General features: G+C 41.6%; 1 protein-coding gene across 2 annotated transcripts in view; it reads left to right on the top strand.

Moving 5' to 3' along the window:
- Nucleotides 1–20,694, top strand: part of cep72 (centrosomal protein 72) — a 170,568-nt gene that overhangs the window by 96,625 nt on the left and 53,249 nt on the right. For both annotated transcript variants that reach the window (XM_041184602.1, XM_041184603.1), the window contains one exon: nt 3,320–3,374. In XM_041184602.1, the coding sequence (XP_041040536.1) occupies nt 3,320–3,374 (55 nt within the window). The remainder of the gene's footprint in view (nt 1–3,319; nt 3,375–20,694) is intronic.

Here is a 20,694-nt window from a genome sequence, read left to right as displayed (position 1 = left end):
GGCAACAGTGGAGGAGTTGCGAGAGGTGGTGGTGAGCTTGAGCTGGGTGTTGTCAGTGTACAGGTGAAAGCTAACGCTGTGCTTTCAGATGATGTCACTGAAGGGCTGCATGAGGATGGAAATTAGGAGGGTGCCAAGGAGAGATCCTTGGGGGACACCAGAGGTAATGGTGCAGGAACTGGAAGAGATGCCATTGTGAGTGATTGTCTGGGTATGGTTAGATAGATTGGAATGGAACCAGGTGAGAACAGTCCCACCCAGTCGGACGGAGAGGCATTGGAGGAGGATGATGTCAACCTTGTCAAAAACTACAGACAAGTCAAGAAGAACGAAAATGGAAAGTTTACTTTTGTCAGTCACACAAGATGTAATTTGTGACTTTGGTAAGAGCAGTTTTGGAACTGCGGCAGGGGTGGAAACCTGATTGAAGAGAGTCAAACATGGAGTTCCGGGAAAGATGAGAACCAATTTGGGAGGGGAAAACATGCACAAGGATTTTGGAGAGAAAAGGAAGATTGAAGATGGGAGATTGAAGTTTGCAAGAATGGTTGGGTCAAGGGTTTTTTTTTGAGGAAAGGGGTGATGATAGCAGATTTAAATAAGAGACGGACAACACTTGAAGAGAGGAAACCATTTACAATAAAAAACAAAAATTGCTGGAAAAACTCAGCCGGTCTGACAGCATCTGTGGAGAGAAAGAGAGTTAACATTTCGAGTCCATATGACTCTCCTTCAGAACCATTTGCAATATTGGCTAACATGGGGGCCAGGAGGGGAAGTTGAATGATCAGCTTTAATGGGAATAGGAACGAGGGAACAGGAACACTGTTCACAGAGGGAACACTGACAAAGGTATTGTTTATCTTTGTCCCTGTTCTTGGTTGGGCAATGGTGGTTTGCATCTGAGGATGACTTGAGGTAGGTGGTCATTGGTTTTGCTTGAGGTGGTCAAAGAATGACTTTTTCATTTGAGGTTGGAAAATGACTGCAGTGAGATTTAGACTATTTTAGTTGTGTTTACATAACAGTACCAGAGACACTCATTCACACATGACCTTTCTTCCAATTGTCTTCCCATTCCTGTTCTACTTTTCATGTAGTACTTTGGGCTGGAGCAGCACTTTTGATAACTTGCTCAAGTGGCCATTTGTCAAGCTAATTTACAGTGGCAAGTGTCCAGCCAATCTAGACCATGTACTGTACCAATGTCCATTTCCAGCTGGAATCATTACGGAGTGACCAGGAACAGGAATGCTGACTATTCTCCCTGCTCCCCATTGTGCCTCCTTAAACCAGGTTAACTATAGTGACTGATATCAAGCTCGGCACAGTCAGGAATCAAACTTTTGATGCTTCCCTAGTAATACTCTGCCAACAGAGTGTAAATGACAACATTTAAAGATGCATTGCAAAAGTTAGAATCATTTGCTAGTTAGGCAATCGTCAAAAAATAATTTTGACACCATAGAGATTAGGCATCCTAATAGTTGCTGTGAATAAAAATAAATGCTTTGTTCTGAACACAGAGGCTCACTGTCGCTTAATACTTTTTACATTCACTTGTCAGATGTCAGTGACTCGACCAGTATTTATTTACACATCTCCTGAGAAGGTGGTGGTGAGCCACCTTCTTGAATATAGCTGAGTTGCTTGATAGGCCATTTCAGTGGGCAATTAAGAGTCAACCACGTTGCTGTGGGTCTGAAGTCATAGGTAAGACCCTCAGGTTTCCTTCCCTCAAGGACATTAGTGAACGAGAGGGGTTTTTATAACAAGCCTGTGGTTTCATGGTCACCATTACCAACACTAACTTTTTGGTCTGGATTTTATTTAACTAACTGAATTTAAATTCCCCAGCTACTGTGGTGAGCTTTGAATTCATGGCCCCGATCATTAGCCTAGGCCTCTGGATTAATAATCCAGTAATATAACCTCTGTGCTACTTTACCTCAGAAACTTGGCTTTAGCATATGATCCATTTTGACACAGTGCTGCACTTTAGGAGGTGCTGTCTTTTGGACGAGACGTTAAACTTCGCCTCCCCTTTCAGGTGGAATAAAAGATTCCATAGCACTATTTTAAAGAAGAGCGGGGGAGTTTCCCCTGAATACTGGCCAGCACTTATGTTTTCCCCAACATCACAGATGAACTTTTCATTTATATGAAGAAGTAGGAGCAAGAGTAGACTATGTGGCCCCTCAAGTCTGCATCGCAAGTTTTTCTCATTACTGTTTGTGGGACCTCACTGTGTGCAAATGTTTACATTTAGGATGTCCTAAGGTTGTGGAAGGAGCTATATAAATCCAAATCTTTATCTTCTCTTTTCTCACATTGAGGCTTATCATCCTCTTGGCTATTATCCCCACACACATTATTTGAGCAGGAGGTACTACCAAGTTCTGTGAGCATGTAACCAGGCCAAATTAGAATTCAGCATTCTGAGCAAGTATGCACTTTCACTTCAGAAAGTCATGGACTATGTTGGTTGGCGTTTTAAAAACAGAGTGCAAAAGATAGAGGAGTTTTCCCCTTTATGGGAATATAGTATCAAACTTCAGTCACAGTTATAAACAGCAGCTTCTACATTCTGTTGTATTGTCATGGAGTCAAGGAAATTCTTTAACAAAGCATAGAGAACTGTTCTTATTGATATTTTAACCTCTTATAGTTAAGGAAAGCTGTCATATAGAGGTCAGGTCCTTTCCTTCCTTCTATCGCCCTCATCACCTAACCACATGATAACCAACGCTTCATTTTGCATGATTATAAATACCCTTCTACTTTAGGTTTAATGGTTCCTCACAAGATAACAACAACCACTGCCCCTGAAATCTTTGCGTTTCTTCCCCCAATCTATAATTGTAGGTAGGTGTGCTTGCAGATCTTTCATTGCAAATTCCACAGTTGAGGATGATGAAATGATTTACTTAGAGTGTGGTTTTTTAAACTCTATTTACTTTAATTGAAATTTTCAACCATTTGCCAAACTTTTTTTTAAACTGTGCGTGCATCACTCTGTTTACCTGACATTGAAATGTCACCTTTGGAATGCAACAAGTCATGGGTGTGATGTTAGATTGTAGTGTTAGATTATTATTCTACAGTCCTGCAAGATGGCAAAGGCAGCATGACATTTGAGAGATTTTTCTTAGACATTTCCCCTGAAAATTAGTTTTCCTTAAAGAATATAATACATCAAAGAGTGTATGGTCTGTCAAAAGGAACAGGCTCTATGGGTTGGAATGCCATTTTCTGATTTCCTGTTAAGTTATTGATTTATTTATTAATCTTTTTTGGTTTGTTTTTTAATTCCACTTAGGCAGTTGTGAATTCACAAAGGAAAGGCTCTGCAGAATTTCAAGCATTTACCGAAGGTAATTCATTTCCTTTAAAATATGATCATCAAATAATTTTAAACATTCCTGTAGATTTGGAGCTCATGAAGCAAATTATTCTTATAATCGCTAGCCCAAGAATTTGTTTCTAACTTCAGTGGTGCTAAACGTTTCTTCATGATTAACTGTCTATTCAAAGCCCTTTCCCCAACATTCCCATCCTTGACTCCAACATCAAGTGTATAGAGTTCATAAATTGAAAATTAAGATCCTCTATACATTTGTTTCTGTCATGACCTCCACTCCCTCTTCTCTTTCAAGCTCCTCACCTTCTCAGTGTCCTACACATTCTAGCTCAATCCCAATACTATTCAGACGTTTATCTCCCATCACCTTTTCTCTTACATCTTTCTCAGCTCATCTCTTGCATGAGCCCTACTTTCTGTTCCCTTGTCCCTGTCCTCAACAAACTTCCTACAACTCAGCTTCTTCTCCTGATTCCCATACTTGCCAACAGTGTCGTTGGCTTCCTGTGTCCAGGGATCATCCTTCCTGCTTTCAAAATTGCCATTATCACCCACTTCCTCAAAAATTAAACCTGATACTGATCTGTTCAACCTTTCTAGGCATTTTTAAAAAATTCATTCATGGGGCGTGGACGTCGCTAGCAAGACCAACATTGATTTCCCATTCCTAATAGCCCTTGAGAAGGTGATGGTGAGCAACGTTCTTCAACCACTGCAGTCTACGTGGTGTAGGTACACCACTACTGTTATGGAAGGAGTTCTAGGATTTTGACCCAATGACAATGAAGGAGCAGCAATATATTTCCAAGGCAGGATGGTGTGTGCCTTGAAAGGGAACTGGCAGGTGTTGATGTTTCCATGCACCTGCTACCCTTGCCCTTATGGAGGGTGTTGGGGTAGAAGCCGCCAGGCTTAGAAGGTGCTGAGGAAGGAGCCTTGGCGTGTTGCTGCATTACATATTCAGATTAACACTTTCCAAACTTTCCCACTGTGATCCCATTTTGAGGCTTGAAAATTGCTGTGACCCCTCTGTGGGAGCTGTGAGGGGCAGGGGAGAGGCCTTAAAGATCAGGAATCAAGCCTTAGACATCGGTCAGTTTGACCACACACACCGTTCAAAAAAATGCAAGGATTTAAATAAGCTTTGTGGCTGTTAAAATTCGGTCAGAGTTCCACTGCAGCCATTGCTGCCTCAGCTTGCAACCTCAAAATCTTGTCCTGGGGGGGGTCACGACCCACAGTTTGGAAAGGGAGCAAACGTTTAAGGTGGTGGGTGGGGTGCCAGTGTTTGTTAAAATCTTAAATGGTTACTGTGTTAGGGTTATAGTCAGCAGAACATAATGACCCAGGTTTGGCAGTTGTTAAATCAACAAAATTGTCAACATTCACCATCATTACCCTGTGAAACTGCCAGAAACTTCTGATGTCTGCATACGTGCAGTTAAATGTGGAAATCCAGACATTGCTGTCATTTATTCCACGCTCTTATACTGGATATGCTGTCGAGCTCTCTGCAGACAGCAGCCTTTAGAAATCACTGACGTGATGAGATCTTTCCCCTTTACAATGCAATATTACAGTTAAAACCCTCAGACAAAGCTATGCCTTGTTAATGAGGTGTAACTAGTTTTTAACAGTGTATTGAATCATAGCTACTGCAGAAGAACCTCTCTAGCCCTGGAAAACTAAAACTAACTTTGTTTGTGTAATGCCACATCTTTCCATTAGGGTAAAAGTTGTATAGCTTTTAATTTTTTTTAAGTTTATGATATTTCAGCCTATAATATGTATGTCCCAGTCTTTATTTGGCTCTCTGTAAAAATTATAAGGAATAAAGGATGATCAGCTGCTCTGCTGCCAATCACAAAATCCAAGCTGTTAACACGTTAAACTTTTATTTTAAGAACATAAGAAATTGGAGCATGAGTAGGTCATGCAGCTCCTCGAACCTGCTCAGCCATTCATACAATCATGGCTGATAATCTGCCTCAACTCCATTTTCCTGCATGCTCCCCTTATCCCTTGATTCCCTGAGAGAATTTTTCACCCTTTATATATATACCCAACAATGGAGTATCAATAACACTCTAGGGTAGACAATTGCAAAGATTTGCAACTCCGAATGAAGAAATTTCTCCTCATCTCAGTCCTAAGTATTCAACCCCTTATGCTGAGACTGTGCCTCCCGCCCTCCCCACCCTGGCTCTAGTTGCCCCAGCTAAGGGAAGCAACTCTTGTGTCCAACCTGTCAAGCCCATTCGGAATCCTGTAGAGATCACCTCTCATTCTTCTAAACTCCAGTGAGCATAGGTGCAGGAATACACTGCAGGAATTCACCAAGGCTCCTTTGACACCACGTTCCAAACCCACGACCACTACCATCTAGAAGGACGAGGGCAGCAGACACAATGGAACACCACCGCCTGAAAGTTCCCCTCTAAGTCACTCAGCATTCTGACTTGGAAATATATCGCCGTTCCTTCACTGTCACTGGGTCAAAATCCTGGAACTCCCTTGCAAACAGCACTAACAGTTCGTTTGGAAAGGTGCCAAACACAGAGAGACTTCATAAGCCATATGCAGTGGCTAAGTTAAGGAGATGGAAAGTGTGAAATTTTCCAAGCAACTCATCTAACTGACCTTCCAAGCAACACCTACACACATGGCCGAGTCTGGAGTTTGCACATTGGGTTCTCAGATGGCTGATAAGTCCGTAGAGCCAGAGTGGAAGTAAGTCATCCTTGAATCCTAGGGACCGCGTAAGAGAGACTGGTGAATGTTATCTAATTTGAATTTATACAATATTTCTCTGTCCTGCAACTCCCATCCTGCCCTCACTCACCTCTGGCCTGGAGTCCCTTGCTGAACCTGAGCCTTTGGTCTGTGCATTGCCCACAACTACCATCTCTTCTGCTGGTGCTGCAGCTCCCAAGGACAGGATCTCGATCCCTGGGCATTTGATTTGGGGCAAGGTCCTGATTGGCACTTAATACAGCAGGCCTTTCCAAAAGTAGGTGACATGGGGCTCTTGCTGGCTCTGCAGCCAGCAGGCGAGACCCCCATGGCATGGATTAAATACTGCACAGAATTTTACCATTGTGCTAAGTCTGATGTTGAGAAGAGCTAAATGTTCATAACCCAACATTGCCCTCTCAATGTTACCAAAAGGAGATTTGGTCATTCATTGGGTGAATGTGGTGGCAGGTTTAATATAATAAATGGTCTCACAGTAAAGGATCCCCTAGGAAACAGTGACCATAATATGGTAGAATTTAGCATTCAGTTTGAGAGTAAGAAACTTGGTTTAGCTGTGCTAAACTTAAATAAGGGTAATTACAATGGAATGAGGGCAGTGTTGGGTGGAGGGGACTGGGAAAGCAATTTAGCAGAAAAGACGGTTGATGAACAATAGCAGACGTTTAAGAAAATAGTTCATGACTCTCAACAAAGATATATCCCAGTGAGGAAGAAGGATTCAAGGAAGGGGATAAGCCAACCATTCTTAACTAAGGAAGTTAAGGACAGTATCAAATTGAAAGGAAAATTATACAATATGGCAAAGATTAGTGGTAAGCCTGAGGATTGGGAAAGTTTTAAAAACCAACAAAAGATGACCAAAAAATAATAAAGAAGGAGAAAATAAACTTTGAGGGTAAACTAGCAAGTAATATAAAAACAGATAGTAAGAGCTTCTTTAAATATATAAAAAGGAAGAGAGAGGCCTAAGTGAACATAGGCCCTTTAAAGAATGAGGCTGGGGAAATAATAATGGCGAACCAGTAAGTGACAGAGGAGTTGAATATATACTTTGTTTCAGTCTTCACAGTAGAAGATACTAATAGCATTCCAAAAGTACTAAAATATCAAGAGGTAAAAGAGGGGGGAAGCAAATAAATACAATAACAATCACTGAAGAAAAAGTATGAGGGAAACTAATGGGGCTAAAGGCCGATAAGTCCCCTGGACCTGATAGTTTGCATCCTAGGATATTAAAGGAAGTAGCTCCAGAGATAGTGGATACACTGGTAGTAACCTTCCAAGAACATTTAGATCCTGGGAGAGACCCAGAGGATTGGAGAATGGCCAATATAATATCCTTATTCAAAAAAGGAGGGAGACAAAAAACAGGTAACTATAGACCAATTAGCTTAACATCTGTCATTGGGAAAATGTTAGAGTCTATTATAAAGGATGTAATAGCAGAGCATTTAGAAATACATAATCTAAGCAAGCAGAGTCAGCACTGCTTTATGAAGGGGACATCATGTCTAACAAATTTATTAGAATTCTTTGAGGAGATAACAAGCAGGATAGATAAAGGGGAACCAGAAGATGTAATATATTTGGACTTCCAAAAGGCGTTCGACAGGGTACTGCTCTTAAGGCCACTTAATAAGGTAGAGCCCATGGTGTTGGTGGTAATATATTAGCATGGATGGAGGATTAGCTAACTAATAGAACTCAGAGAGTTGGGATAAGGGGGGAATTTTCAGGATGGCAACCTGTAACTAGTAGATCAGTGCTGGGGCCTCAATTATTTACAATATATATTAATGACTTGGATGAAGGAAGTGAATGTACTATCACCAAGTTTGTGGATGACACAAAAATAGGTGAGAAGGCAAGTGGTGGGATGACACCAAGAGTCTGCAGAGGGATATAGACAGGTTAAGTGAGTGGGCAAAAACTTGGCAGATGGAATGTAATGTGGGAAAATGTGAGGTTATGCATTTTGGCAGGAAGTATAGAGGAGCTGAATATTATTTAAATAGAGAAAGACTGCAGAAGGCTGCAGCACAGAGGGATTTGGGAGTCTTTGTGCATGAATCCCAAAAAGCTAACATACAAGTTCAACACGTAATAGGGAAGGCAAATGGAATGTTGCCTTTATTTCAAAGAGAATGGAGTATAAAAATATTCCAGTCCTATTCAGGCCCCCTCCCACAACTCTTTCTCCGGTACATCGATGTCTGCTTGGTGCTGCTTCATGCTCTCGTCTGGACTTGGAAAAATTTATTAATTTTGCTTCCAATTTCCACCCCTCCATCATTTTCACATGGTCCATCACTGACACTTCCCTCCCCTTCCTTGACTTCTCTGTCTCAATTTCTGGTGATAGACTGTCCACCAATATTCATTACAAGCATACCGACTCCCACAGCTACCTTGACTACAGATCCTCACACCCCGCTTCCTGTAAGGACTCCATCCCACTCTCTCAGTTCCTTCGCCTCTGTCGCATCTGTTCTGATGATGCCACTTTCCAAAACAGTTCCTCTGATGTCTTCCTTCTTCCTTAACCGAGGTTTTCCACCCACGGTGGTTGATAGGGCCCTCACTGTGTCCGGCCCATCTTCTGCGCATTGGCCCTTACTCCTTACCCTCCCTCCCAGAACCATGATAGGGTCCCCCTTGTCCTCACTTATCACCCCACCAGCCTCCGCATTCAAAGGACCATCCTCCGCCATTTATGCCAAATCCAGCATGATGCCACCAAACACATCTTCCCTCCCCCCCCGGTGGTATTCGGCAGGGATCGTTTCCTCCAAGACACCCTGCTCCACTCCTCCATCACCCCCTTCACCTCACCCCCCTTCCGCTGCACCTTCCCATGCAACCGCAGAAGGTGTTACACCTGCCCCTTTACTTCCCACCTCCTCACCATCCAAGGGCCCAAACACTCCTTTCAAGTGAAGCAGCACTTCACTTGCACTTCCCTCAATTTAGTCCACTGCATTCGCTGCTCCTAATGCGGTCTCCTCTACGTTGGAGAGACTAAACGCAGACTGGGTGACCGCTTTGTGGAACACCTTCCGTCTGTCTGCAAGCATGACCCAGATCTTCCTGTCGCTTGCCATTTCAACACACCACCCTGCTCTCAAGCCCACATGTCCGTCCTTGGCCTGCTGCAATGTTCCAGTGAAGCTCAACGCAAACTGGAGGAACAGCACCTCATCTTCCAACTAGGCACTCTACAGCCTTCCGGACTTAACACTGAGTTCAACAACTTCAGATCATGAATTCTCTCCTCCATCCCCATCCCCTTTCCGATCCCCCTTTTTCCAAATTTATATTTTTTAAATATATTTTTCTTTTCCCTCCTATTTTTAAATTTATTTCGATCTACCATTTTAGCTCCACCTTTTAGCCCATTTTGATCCCTTCGCCCCCACCCCCACTAGGGCCATCTGCCACTGGCTTGTCCTGTTTTCTACCCTTAATGTCACCACCGTCAACACCCCTTTGTCCTTTTGTCTATGAGATCTTTAGCAATGTCTTCTTGGCCTCCACATATCACTGGTCCTCTATCCAGCTCTACCTATCCCACCCCTTACCCCCCCCCCCCCCCCAACCAGTTTATATTTCACCACATTTCTATATTTCTTTAGTTCTGATGAAGAGTCATTCAGATTCGAAACGTTAACTGTGTTCCTCTCCGCAGATGCTGTCAGACCTGCTGAGTTTTTCCAGCTATTTTTGGTTTTTTGTATAAAAATAGGAAGTCTTGCTAAAACTATACAAGGCACTAGTTAGACCACACCTAAAATACTGTGAACAATTTTGGTCCCCTTATCTAAGGGAATACATACTGGCATTGTGGGCAGTACAGAGAAGGTTCACTAGGCTGATCCTTGGTATGGAGGGATTTTCTTATGAGAAGAAGCTGAGTAGGTTGGGCCTGTACTCATTGGAGAATAGAAGAATGAGAGGCAACCTTATTGAAACATAAGATTCTTAGGGGACATGACAGGGTAGATGCTGAGAGGTTGTTTCCCCTTGTGGGAGAGTCTAGGACCAGAGGGCATAATCTCAGAGTAAGGGGTTGTCCATTTAAGATAGAGATGAGGAGGAATTTCTTCTCTCTGAGGGTAGTCAATCTGTGGAATTCTTTCCCTCAGAAGGCTGTAGAGACTGGTCGTTGGTATTCAAGGCTAAGAGATTTTTAATCAGTAAGGGAATCAAGGGCTATGGGAACAAGGAAGGAAAGTGGAGTTGAGGATTATCAGATCAGCCATGATCTCATTGAATGGCAGAGCAGACTCGATGGACTGAATGGCCTACCTCTGCCCCTATGTCTAAGGGTGGGGTCTTGTTGTGCCCAAATTGGTGGTTGCTTTTGCCTATCACACACCGAAATGTAATTAATTGGCTGTTTCAGTACTTGGGACGTGCTGAGGATGCAATAACCTGCTACATATGTTTTTTTTTATGGTCACAGTTTAGAACAGAATTAATAAAGTGCTACCAGTTTATTTATTAGATTGGAATGGAATAGTTTAGCACCATCTGCATATCTCCAGCAAAGACAATTTTAGTTTTAAAAGCAGGAATACATAAGTGCATGAGAAATTAAAGATGATTTGGTTAGTTTGCCTGGTGTGATATTGAACCATTGAAATGAGGAAGGTCACCAGATTCCCAGGCAGTGGCCCTCAGCTGTTCACATGTTAAAGGCTCAGTTCTGAAACCCATCAGTCTCTACACCTCAATGAAGTTAGACTAGCTTTATGAACTTTCCCATCAAGACTGGTCACTTGGATAAAATACTGGAGGAAACTGTAGCCCATTCTTAATCAATGTCCTATGAAAAAGAGGAGAGGAAATGGGAGATTCAAAGAACAGAATCTGCTTGGATTTGATTTCCTAATATTTAAATTTTTTAATAGTTATGCATGTGCTAGAGTTTCCAGTTGCACTTGCTGTGTTTGATTTGGTGGAAATACAAACCTTGAAATTGATACACAATATTTAATGGGATTTGATAGAGCAGAAAGGCTGAGATTAATTGAGACAGACTGTTGCCATGTTTGAAGGAAGTGGGTGAGGTACAGGTCAAGTTAGACTGAAACTGAGGAGTTCAGGACCTGGTTAGAAGGTAGCATTCAAAGGTGTAGGTGATCCAGTTTGGGTTAGGATTAACTGTGCTGAGGGAATGAAAATTTATTGGGCTCCTGTTCAGATCTAAGCAGCTGATATTTTCCCTAGGGATTTAATTCCTTCCAAACCATTGATTTAAATGCCAAGCAGTTTATTAGTATAATTATACCTATATATCTGCTCCAAATTGGTGATGTCAAATATGAATAAAGTAAGGATTAAAAAATTAAGAATTGTGAAGAGAATATTAAATAACAATAGCACAATCCTGAACAAGAGAACATGAAATAACTTCAGCATTTTACATATCCAGTAGTTTATATGTCTCCAGATGTTTCACAAAGGCTTGGGCTGGACAAAAAATGGGAACAGGGAGCAGCTTAGGAAAGTTGAAAAAGGCACAGTTGGGGAATTTTTGAAGCTGAGATGCGGGTATCAAATTGGAGAGGTATAAGTAGCTTCTGAAGGCGGGGAGGGAGAGGAGGTAAAGAAGGCTGTGATAATTATCTTGTTCTACCACATGTGGTGGGAAAGAGCAAAGTGGCAAAATGGAACAGTCCAGGTTCAGAATAATGAAGGGTTTGAGGTGGGATACAGGACCAGATGTTGCAGAGTACATTTACAAATGATGAGATGAGAATTTTAGGATTTATTGTGTTAGGAGATAACTAGGTTAATCGGCGATCAGGACTTGGGCTAAAATAGGTTTCCAGTGATGGGAGTCCTGGGCTGAGAATGAAGCTAATTTCATGGTTCTTATTCATTTCTTACTGAGATTTGTGCGATGACGACAATCTTCCAAGTTTAGACAGAGCAGCCTAACAAAGAAGGGAAGCAATTAACTGCATTGTGTTAACAAAGCTTTGTGTAGAAAACCTTACACGTCCAGGTCTAACTTAAATGTGGCATGCTCAAAGTAGAAAGAACAGTACAAGGTTGGAGTATGGGATACCCATAAGCTCCCACAATCTCTATGGACCTGGATTCAGAGCGATGATACAGTTTTCTGCAAGTGAAAATTGATCCTTTACTACTGTCGCTATTCTCTATGTCCTGATTGTTTTCAAGTTTAGAACATAAGAAATAGGAGCAGGAGTAGGCCATTCAGCACTTCAAGCCTACTTCACCATTGAATGAGACCATGGCCAATGATCTACTTCAACATACTTTTCCATTTACTATCCCCGTATCCCTTGATGTTTTTAAAGTGTAGAAATCTTAGCAATCTCAGTCTTGAACATACTCAACAACTGATCCTTCACAGCCCTCTGGGGCAGAGAATTCCAAAGATTCACCATCAGAATGAAAAAATTACTCCTCATCTCAATCCTAAATGACCTGCCTCTTATTCTGAGACTGTGTCCCCTGGTACTAGAACCCTCCAGCCACTGGAAACATCCTTCCTACATCGACCCTGTCAAGCCCTGTAAGAATTTTGTATGTTTGAATGAGATCACGACTCATTCTTCTAACCTGCAGAGAATAAATGCCCAGTCTCATTAACCTTTCCTCACAGGACAATCCCACCATCCCAGGAATTAATTTGGTAAACCATCATTGCACTTCCTCTATGGAAATTGTATTTTTCCTTGGATAAGGAAACCAGAACTGTACATTCCAAGTGTGCTCTCAGCAAGGCTCTATATAATTGCAGTAAGACATCTTTACTCCTATATTCAAATACTCTTGTAATAAAGGCCAACATACCATTTGCCTTCTTAACTGCTTACTGTACCTGCATGTTAGTTTTCAGTGACTCATGAACCAGGGTACCCAAGTCCCTTTGAAGGTCAACATTTCCCAGCCTCTCGCCATTTAAGAAATACTCTCTATTTCAGTTTTTCCTACCCAAGTGGATAACCTCACATTTCTCCACATTGTATTCCATCTGCCAAATTTTTGACCACTCGCTTAGCCTATCCAAATCCCTTTGAAGCATCATTGCTTCCTCCTTACAACTTGCACTTTCACCTAGTTTTGTGTCATCTGCAAACTTGGAAGTATTACATTTCATCCCCATATCTAAATCATTGACATAGATTGTGAATAGCTGGAGCCCAAGCACTGACCCTTGTGGTACCCGATTAGTCACAGCCTACCAACCTGAAAATGACCCATCACACCCTTTATTATAGATTCCAGCATTTCCCTCCGACTGATGTTAGGCTAACAGGTCTGAAGTTCCCCGTTTTGTCTCTTCCTCTTTTCTTAAATAATGGGGTTGCGTTTTCCACCTTCCAATCTGCAGGAGCCATTCTAGAATCTGTAGAATTTTCCAAGATGACCACCAGTGCATCTACTACCTCTACAGCTGCCTTTTTCAACACTCTGGGATGTAAAGCATCAGGTCCACGGGATTTATGTACTTTAACTCCCACTAATTTCTCTAGTACTTTTTTAAAACTAATATTAAAATCTTGCAGTTCTCCATTATTTCTGCAAGTTTTTTAGTCTTTTCCATTGTGGAGCCAAATACAAAGTATTTGTTTAGTTTCTCTTCCATTCCCTTATTCCCCATTATAAATTTTCCTGACTCCGCTTGTAATGGACCCACATTTGTTTTTGCTAATTTTTCTTTTTTACAAACCTATGGAAGCTTTTGTAGTCTGCTTTTATGTTTTTTGCTAGTTTACTCTCATTCTATTTTCCCTTTCTTAATCTTTTTCCTGGTCCTCCTTTGCAGGATTTTAAAATGCTGCCAATCCTCAGGCTTACCTTTTTTTTGGCAACTTTATCCTCCCCTCTCTTCGATCTAATACAATCATTCATTTATTTCATTAGCCACAGTTGGAACACTTTCCTTGCTGGGTTTTTGTGCATTAAAGAAATGTATTTTTCTTGTAAACTATGTATTAGTTCTTTAAGTGCTAGCTATTGCCTTCATACCTTTTAATGTAGCTTCCCAATCCACCATAGCCAATTTGCTCCTCATACCTTCATAGTTTCCTCTGTTTAGATTTAAGACCCTAGTTTCTGATTGAGCTATATCACTTTCCAACTTGATGTAAGATTCTATCACTCTTTCCTAAAAGTTCAATTACAACAAGATTATTAACTAAACCTCCTTCATTGCACAATACTAGATCTAAAATAGCCCGTTCCCTAATTGGTTCCTTAACGTACTGCTCTCAAAAACCATCTTGCACACATTCCAAGAATTTGTCCTCCACAAGATTAATCTAATTTGGTTTACTCAGCCTGTGTGTAGGTTGAAGTCCCTCATGATTGCTGTCTTACCCTTAATATACGCACCTCTGATTTCCTGATGTATTCTGTGATTTACATTACCACTACTGCTTGGTGGCCTATAAACACCACCCACCAATGTTTTCTGCCCCTTGCTGTTTCTTAATTCCATCCAAACTGATTCTACATCTTGACCTTTAGAACTAAGGTCATCTCTCATTACAATACTAATGCCCTCTTTAATTAACAGAGCTACCCCACACTGTTTTCCAGCTTCCTGTCCTTCCTGACTTTCACGTATCCGTGTTTATTCAGGTGCCAGCTTTGGTTTCCTTATAACCACACCTCTGTAATGGCTATCAGGTCATACATATGAATTTCTGTTTGAGCTAACAATTCATCTGTTTTATTATGAATGCTGCAGGCACTCAGCTACAGAGCCCTTAATTCAGCATTTTTACTGTTTTTGTAAACTCTGGCCCTATCTGCTGGCATGCTCTTAAGTTTACAATGACTGTCCCTTCCTGCCATACTCTGACCATTACCTTTATTGCTACCTTGATCTACTATGTTATAATTTACCTTTAATTTTCTCAATCTTCCCCTACACGATCCCTCCCCCTTTAAAGTTTAAAGCCCTCTCTACTTCCCTAGTTTATACAACTCGATAGAACATTGGTCCCAGCATAGTTCAGGTGAAGTCTATCCCCACTTTTCATCAGTACTGGAGCCAGTGTCCCACAATGTGGAACCCATTTCTCCCATACAAGTCTTTGAGCCATGCATTCATCTTTATAATCTTATTTACCTTATGCCAATTTGTATGTTGTTCAGGTAATAATCTAGAAATTATCAACTTTTGAGGCTCTGCTTTTTTAATTTAGTGCCTAGCTCCTTATGCTCCCTATACAGAACCTCTTTCCTAGTCTTATCTATGTCAGTACTTACATGGACCTCGACAACTGGATCCTCCCCCTCCCACTCCAAGTTCTTCTCCAGCCTTGAGCAGATATCTTGAACCCTGGCACCGGGCAAATAACACCAGCCTTTTGGATTCTCGCTTTTGGCTGCAGAGACCAATGGCTATACTGTCCCCTACTGCCACAACATTCCTTTTAACTCCCCACTTGAATATCTTCCTGTACCACAGTGCCGTGGTCAGTCTGCTCATTCACACTACAGCCCTCACTCTCATTGATGCAAGCTGCAAGAGCCTCAGACTTGTTGCTCAGTTGCAAGGAGTGATGCCTCTTCACTCCCACCTTCTCGATCCCCTTATCTGCCTGACTTGCAGTCCCACCCTCCTGTCCCTGACCACTGACCAAATCAGATGATGCTAACCTAAGGGTTGTGACAGCCTTCTGGAACAAAGTGTCCAGATTACATTCCCCCTTTGTGATGTGTCACAATGTCTGCAGCTTGGCCTCCAGCTCATCAACTTTGAGCTAAGGCTCTTCAAGCTGCAGACATTTACAACAGATTCGGTTGCCATGGATTGCAGTAGCATCCACGAGCTCCCACATGCTGCATCTGTGACACAGCACCTGTCATACCATCTTTATTGTATCAATTAAATTTATTTTTCTTATTTAATTTATAGTTCCCCTCTTCACCGAACTCGTTCACTCACCAAACTCCCAGCTTCACACACTGTGCCCTTAAGCAGCGCTCTGCACTCAGTTTTGTCTCCCTCTTTATTCCTTTGAACTGTTTTAACCTCTGGATTCTTGAAGTGGTCTTTGCATGGTCCTAATAGAGCCATTGGACAATTTTCACAATCTTATTGGTCCTTATCCAATCAGATCCTTACAAATCTCAAAGGAGGGGAAATTTGTTTTTTCTGAATATTGATTTTCAAATCCGCAAACATTCAATTTGAGCCTAGCAGATAAAAAGGACATAGAAGGTCAGCCCTTTGATATATTAACGGTCATGCTTGCATCATCTTACTTGGTGTTTGTGCACATGGTCACATTTCATTGAAAAGAAACGCAAGTAACGTCATTTCTAATCTAGTGAATTGTTTGTATATATATAAATGGCAATATTACACTTCATATTTTCACAATGAAAATGATTTCTCACTCTACCTTTCTGCACAAACGAGACCCCAGAAACAATGCTAACAATAGCCAAAAGAGTATGGAGGCCTTTTCGCTGATAGTTTCAGTGTAGTGTTGCAAGTTTACGTATCTTGGGTACAGTATATTATGCTATCATTTTTGTACAATTGACTCCTTTTTTATAAGCAAGCATAGAAACTCATTTTTAACTGTTTTACTCTTTGCCCCTTCCTGTTTGACAGCATTGAATTAACAGGTATATGCAATCTGTTTTGCAACTCTGCATCTCTATAACTGGTTGCTCACAGTCTAGTCACAGTTATTTTAGTTTCACCTCTCTGTGGGGAGTCTCTGTATCCTTCAGTTCAGCACTTTCTATTGTGAAAAACTAGTTTAAGATTGGGATCATGGAGTTTTGGAAACTTGAGGCAAGAAGCCTTGTTTCAACATAGCATAGTGCCCAGCATACTTGAGCGCAATATGCATCTTCCCTATATTGTTTATCTCTGTCATTCTTTCTATCTCCTGTCCGCATCGACTGCTGTCATACAGGTACTACCAGTATGGGAACAGGACAATTTTTGCAGTACCATGTCCATTCTTGGTCTGTGGGCATGAGAATTAACTATAATTTCAGCTGGCAGATCATAGTGCTGGACTGTTCAGTGTCAGGTTGCAGTTGGTGCCCAAAAGTCCCCAAAGTATAATTTTTACGTTACAACAGTCACCATGCTTCAGAGGTACTTAGTTGATTGTGTAACACTTTGGGATATCCTGAAGTCATGAAAGATGTTATATAAATGTTAAGTTATTTCCTTTTCTCTTCTCTTTATTTTCCTTTCTCTTGTTTTATTTTCTTAAGACTGTGATACAGACTTTCACAGTGCCCATCAAAGAAGCATAATATAGAGTTAAACATCATTCAGTTAAAACGTTTTCAAAAGATGGGTAATATAAAACAAAGGCAATTTTCGACAAAGAAGTACCTATTGTACTCATTGTAAGATCTGTAGCCAAACCAGAAGCAATGTCAATGTACATCACTAAGTACGTTCGATAATAGAGACAAGGACAGAAAATGAGCTGACACACCCTATTCATTATTTCCATATTGCTGGCAGAATGGGGGTAGGGTTGGTGCAGGTGCATGGGGTTGGGGTGCAGTGGGGTGTGGATTAGCAAATAAGCAAACAGCAGTAGCTGTCAATCAGAGAGAAGGCTGAATCATCCCTGGGTAATCCTGACGAGTGACTGCTTAACTGTTTACCCTTGACTGAAAAGATCTCTGGAATAATAACTAGCTGTAACTCCTAACACCCTAAATCTGGAGTTAGAATTGGTGTGTGCCACAGTTTTGAAAAATGACCTTTCTAGCAGCTGGACCCTAGTTTTACTGTGAATCCTAATAATGAGCTCAATTTTTTTTCACTAGTCTTATTACTACCACTGCCCCCAGAAAGAATGAGATAAAAAAAGCTGCATCATGCTGCTCTTCATTCTTTCTCAGCTCTGCTTTGAGCACCATTTAAGTGTAACCTTAATCAGCAATCCACAATGCACTTGAAATCTTCTCTCCTGAAGTCAGTTTTTTATGCCATGTTATTGTTCAATGAACTCTGGATGTCCCAGATGACATCTCCCGCACATTCACCCTCACACCTTCCTCTCCCTCCCAGAACCATGATAGGGTCCCCCTTGTCCTCACTTTTCACCCCACCAATCTCTGTGTTCAAAGGATCATCCTCCACCAATTCCAGCATGATGTCACTACCAAACATATCTTCCCTTCACCCCCCTTGGCAGCTTTGCACAGAAATCGTTCCCTCCAGGACACCCTGGTCCACTCCTCCATCACCCGCTACACCTCAACCCCCCTCCCACGGTACCTTCCCATGCAACCGCAGAAGATGCAACACCTGCCCCTTTACTTCCCCTCCCTCCTCACCATCCAAGGGCCCAAACACCCCTTTCAAGAGAAGCAGCACTTCATTTGCACTTCCCTCAACTTAGTCTACTGAATTCGCTGCTCCCAATGCGGTCCCCTCTACATTGGAGAGACCGAACGCAGCCTGGGTGACCGCTTTGCGGAACATCTTCGGTCTGTCCACAAGCATGACCCAGACCTCCCTGTCACTTGCCATTTCAACACACCACCCTGCTCTCATGCCCACATGTCTGTTCTTGGTCTGCTGCAATGTTCCAGTGAAGCTCAACGCAAACTGGAGGAACAGCACCTCATCTTCCGACTAGGCACTTTACAGTCTTCCTGACTTCATATTGAGTTCAACAATTTCAGATCATGAACTCTCTCCTCCATCCCCACCCCCTTTCCGATTCGCCTTTTTCCAATAATTTATAATTTTTTTTTACAACTATATTTTTTTCTTTTCCCTCCTATTTTCAATCTATTGTTTCATCTCCACCTTTTAGCCCATTTCGATCCCTTCCCCCCATCCCATCAGCACTAGGGCCTTCTGCCACCAGTTTGCTTCCCTTAATGTCCCCATTAGCACATCCTTTAGATAATATCACCACTGTGAGCACCCCTTTTGTCTATGACATCTTTGGCAGCCTCTTCTTGGCTTCCACCTATCACTGGCCCCTTATCGAGCTCTCCTGTCCCAGCCCCTTCTACCAACTTATATTTCATCACATTTCTATATGTCTTAGTTCTGATGAAGGGTCATACGGACTCGAAACATCAACTGTGTCCCTCTCCGCAGATGCTGTCAGACCTGCTGAGTTTTTCCAGGTATTTTTGTTTTTGTTCTGGATGTCTGTTACTATCTTTACCAGCACTGAGAATTGAAGTGCTGTTCTTGCCTATTTGATTTCTCGGCAGTGCCAGAAACTGTGCACGTAAGGTCAAACAGTTCAATTCATAGGGAATGTCTGTTTACTCATAGGAGTAAAGTATCTGTGGAAAGGCTAAAAACATAACAGTGACCAACCACTTTAGTACTGTGTTATGTGGACAGATGTGTTATACCAAGTGTTCTCAACAAAAGTGAGCTGTAACATTCTGCTTTATAGAGGAGTTATACAGGGTGATACACTCCACAATCCAGTTTACAATTGCCTGCACAATTGTTTTCTCCAACATTTAATTTTCCAAGTAGGGTTGCCAATTCTGGTTAGACCATTTTCATCAGCAACCTCCTAGGTGAAAACACCCAACCCTGATGCTCCTAGTGCGCTAATCCATCAACAATGGTGATTACAATGCCCATAATACTTTGCACTTCAGAAATTGATCTGTCCTGGTTCCCATAGTTAGAAACAATTACACTTTACATGCAACGAAGCGGTGGCATTTTGGGTCTATTTCTTTCAGTTCTGTGTGGTTGGTGGACTGATACATTGTTGTTTGGCACATGATTCCAGTACAGCAGTAAAATATGGCACCCCATATTCTCATAACAATTAGTTCCTATTTATTTACAAAGAATATAACAATATAACATGCCTCTATCTCTTAAAAAATATATAATGCCTCTATATCAATATCACTGTTCTAATCATTAAATATTTTTCTAAACTAAGGTTAACAATTGACTTTTATAAATAAACTGACCACCTTAAGAGTCTTTTGCAGTTTGTTTTCTTTTCTAAAAAGTATTATTCATGGTATCACTTAAGTGGTAGGATATTGTGTGCCTCCATTTTGTAGATATGGCATTCATTGTTTTCAGTGGTGAGTTGGCATGCTGCAGAGGCGATATTGTGTGTATTGCTCCTGGTGTTGTTGGAGTCTTGCTTGATTTTGCTATTGTTGTGTTACTTGCTTGTGACATTGTTGATGTTACACTGTTGTTTATGATTCCGGTGGTGTTGTTGATGTTGCTGCTTTTCCAGCTCAGATATAGGTTGAATATGGACTATGTTCCTTCCCATTTGCTTACTGGTTTCGGTTTCAATGATGTGCGACCTTGGAGTCTCAGTTTCACCAACAACATTTGCTGGGTTCCAAGTTTTCATGATTGGAACCTTTACTTGTACAGTCTGTCCTTTCAACAACTCAGACAGGAATTTAGCATACTTGTTGAAGTGTTGTCCTCCTCCTACCTGGGCATCAGTGAGTTGTTGGCTTACTTCCTCTTGGTCACTTGGAGGGAGTATCTTGTGTGGCAGAGTTGTCTTCATTTTCCTTCTGTTCAATAGCTTTGCAGGCAATTTCATGTCAGCATTGAGAGGTGTAGATAGGAA

This window comes from Carcharodon carcharias, chromosome 3 (genome assembly GCF_017639515.1).
Source record: "Carcharodon carcharias isolate sCarCar2 chromosome 3, sCarCar2.pri, whole genome shotgun sequence".
Classification (NCBI taxonomy): Eukaryota; Metazoa; Chordata; class Chondrichthyes; order Lamniformes; family Lamnidae; genus Carcharodon; species Carcharodon carcharias.
Note: the sequence above shows the minus strand (reverse complement) of the source record. Positions and strands in the feature narration are given on the sequence as shown.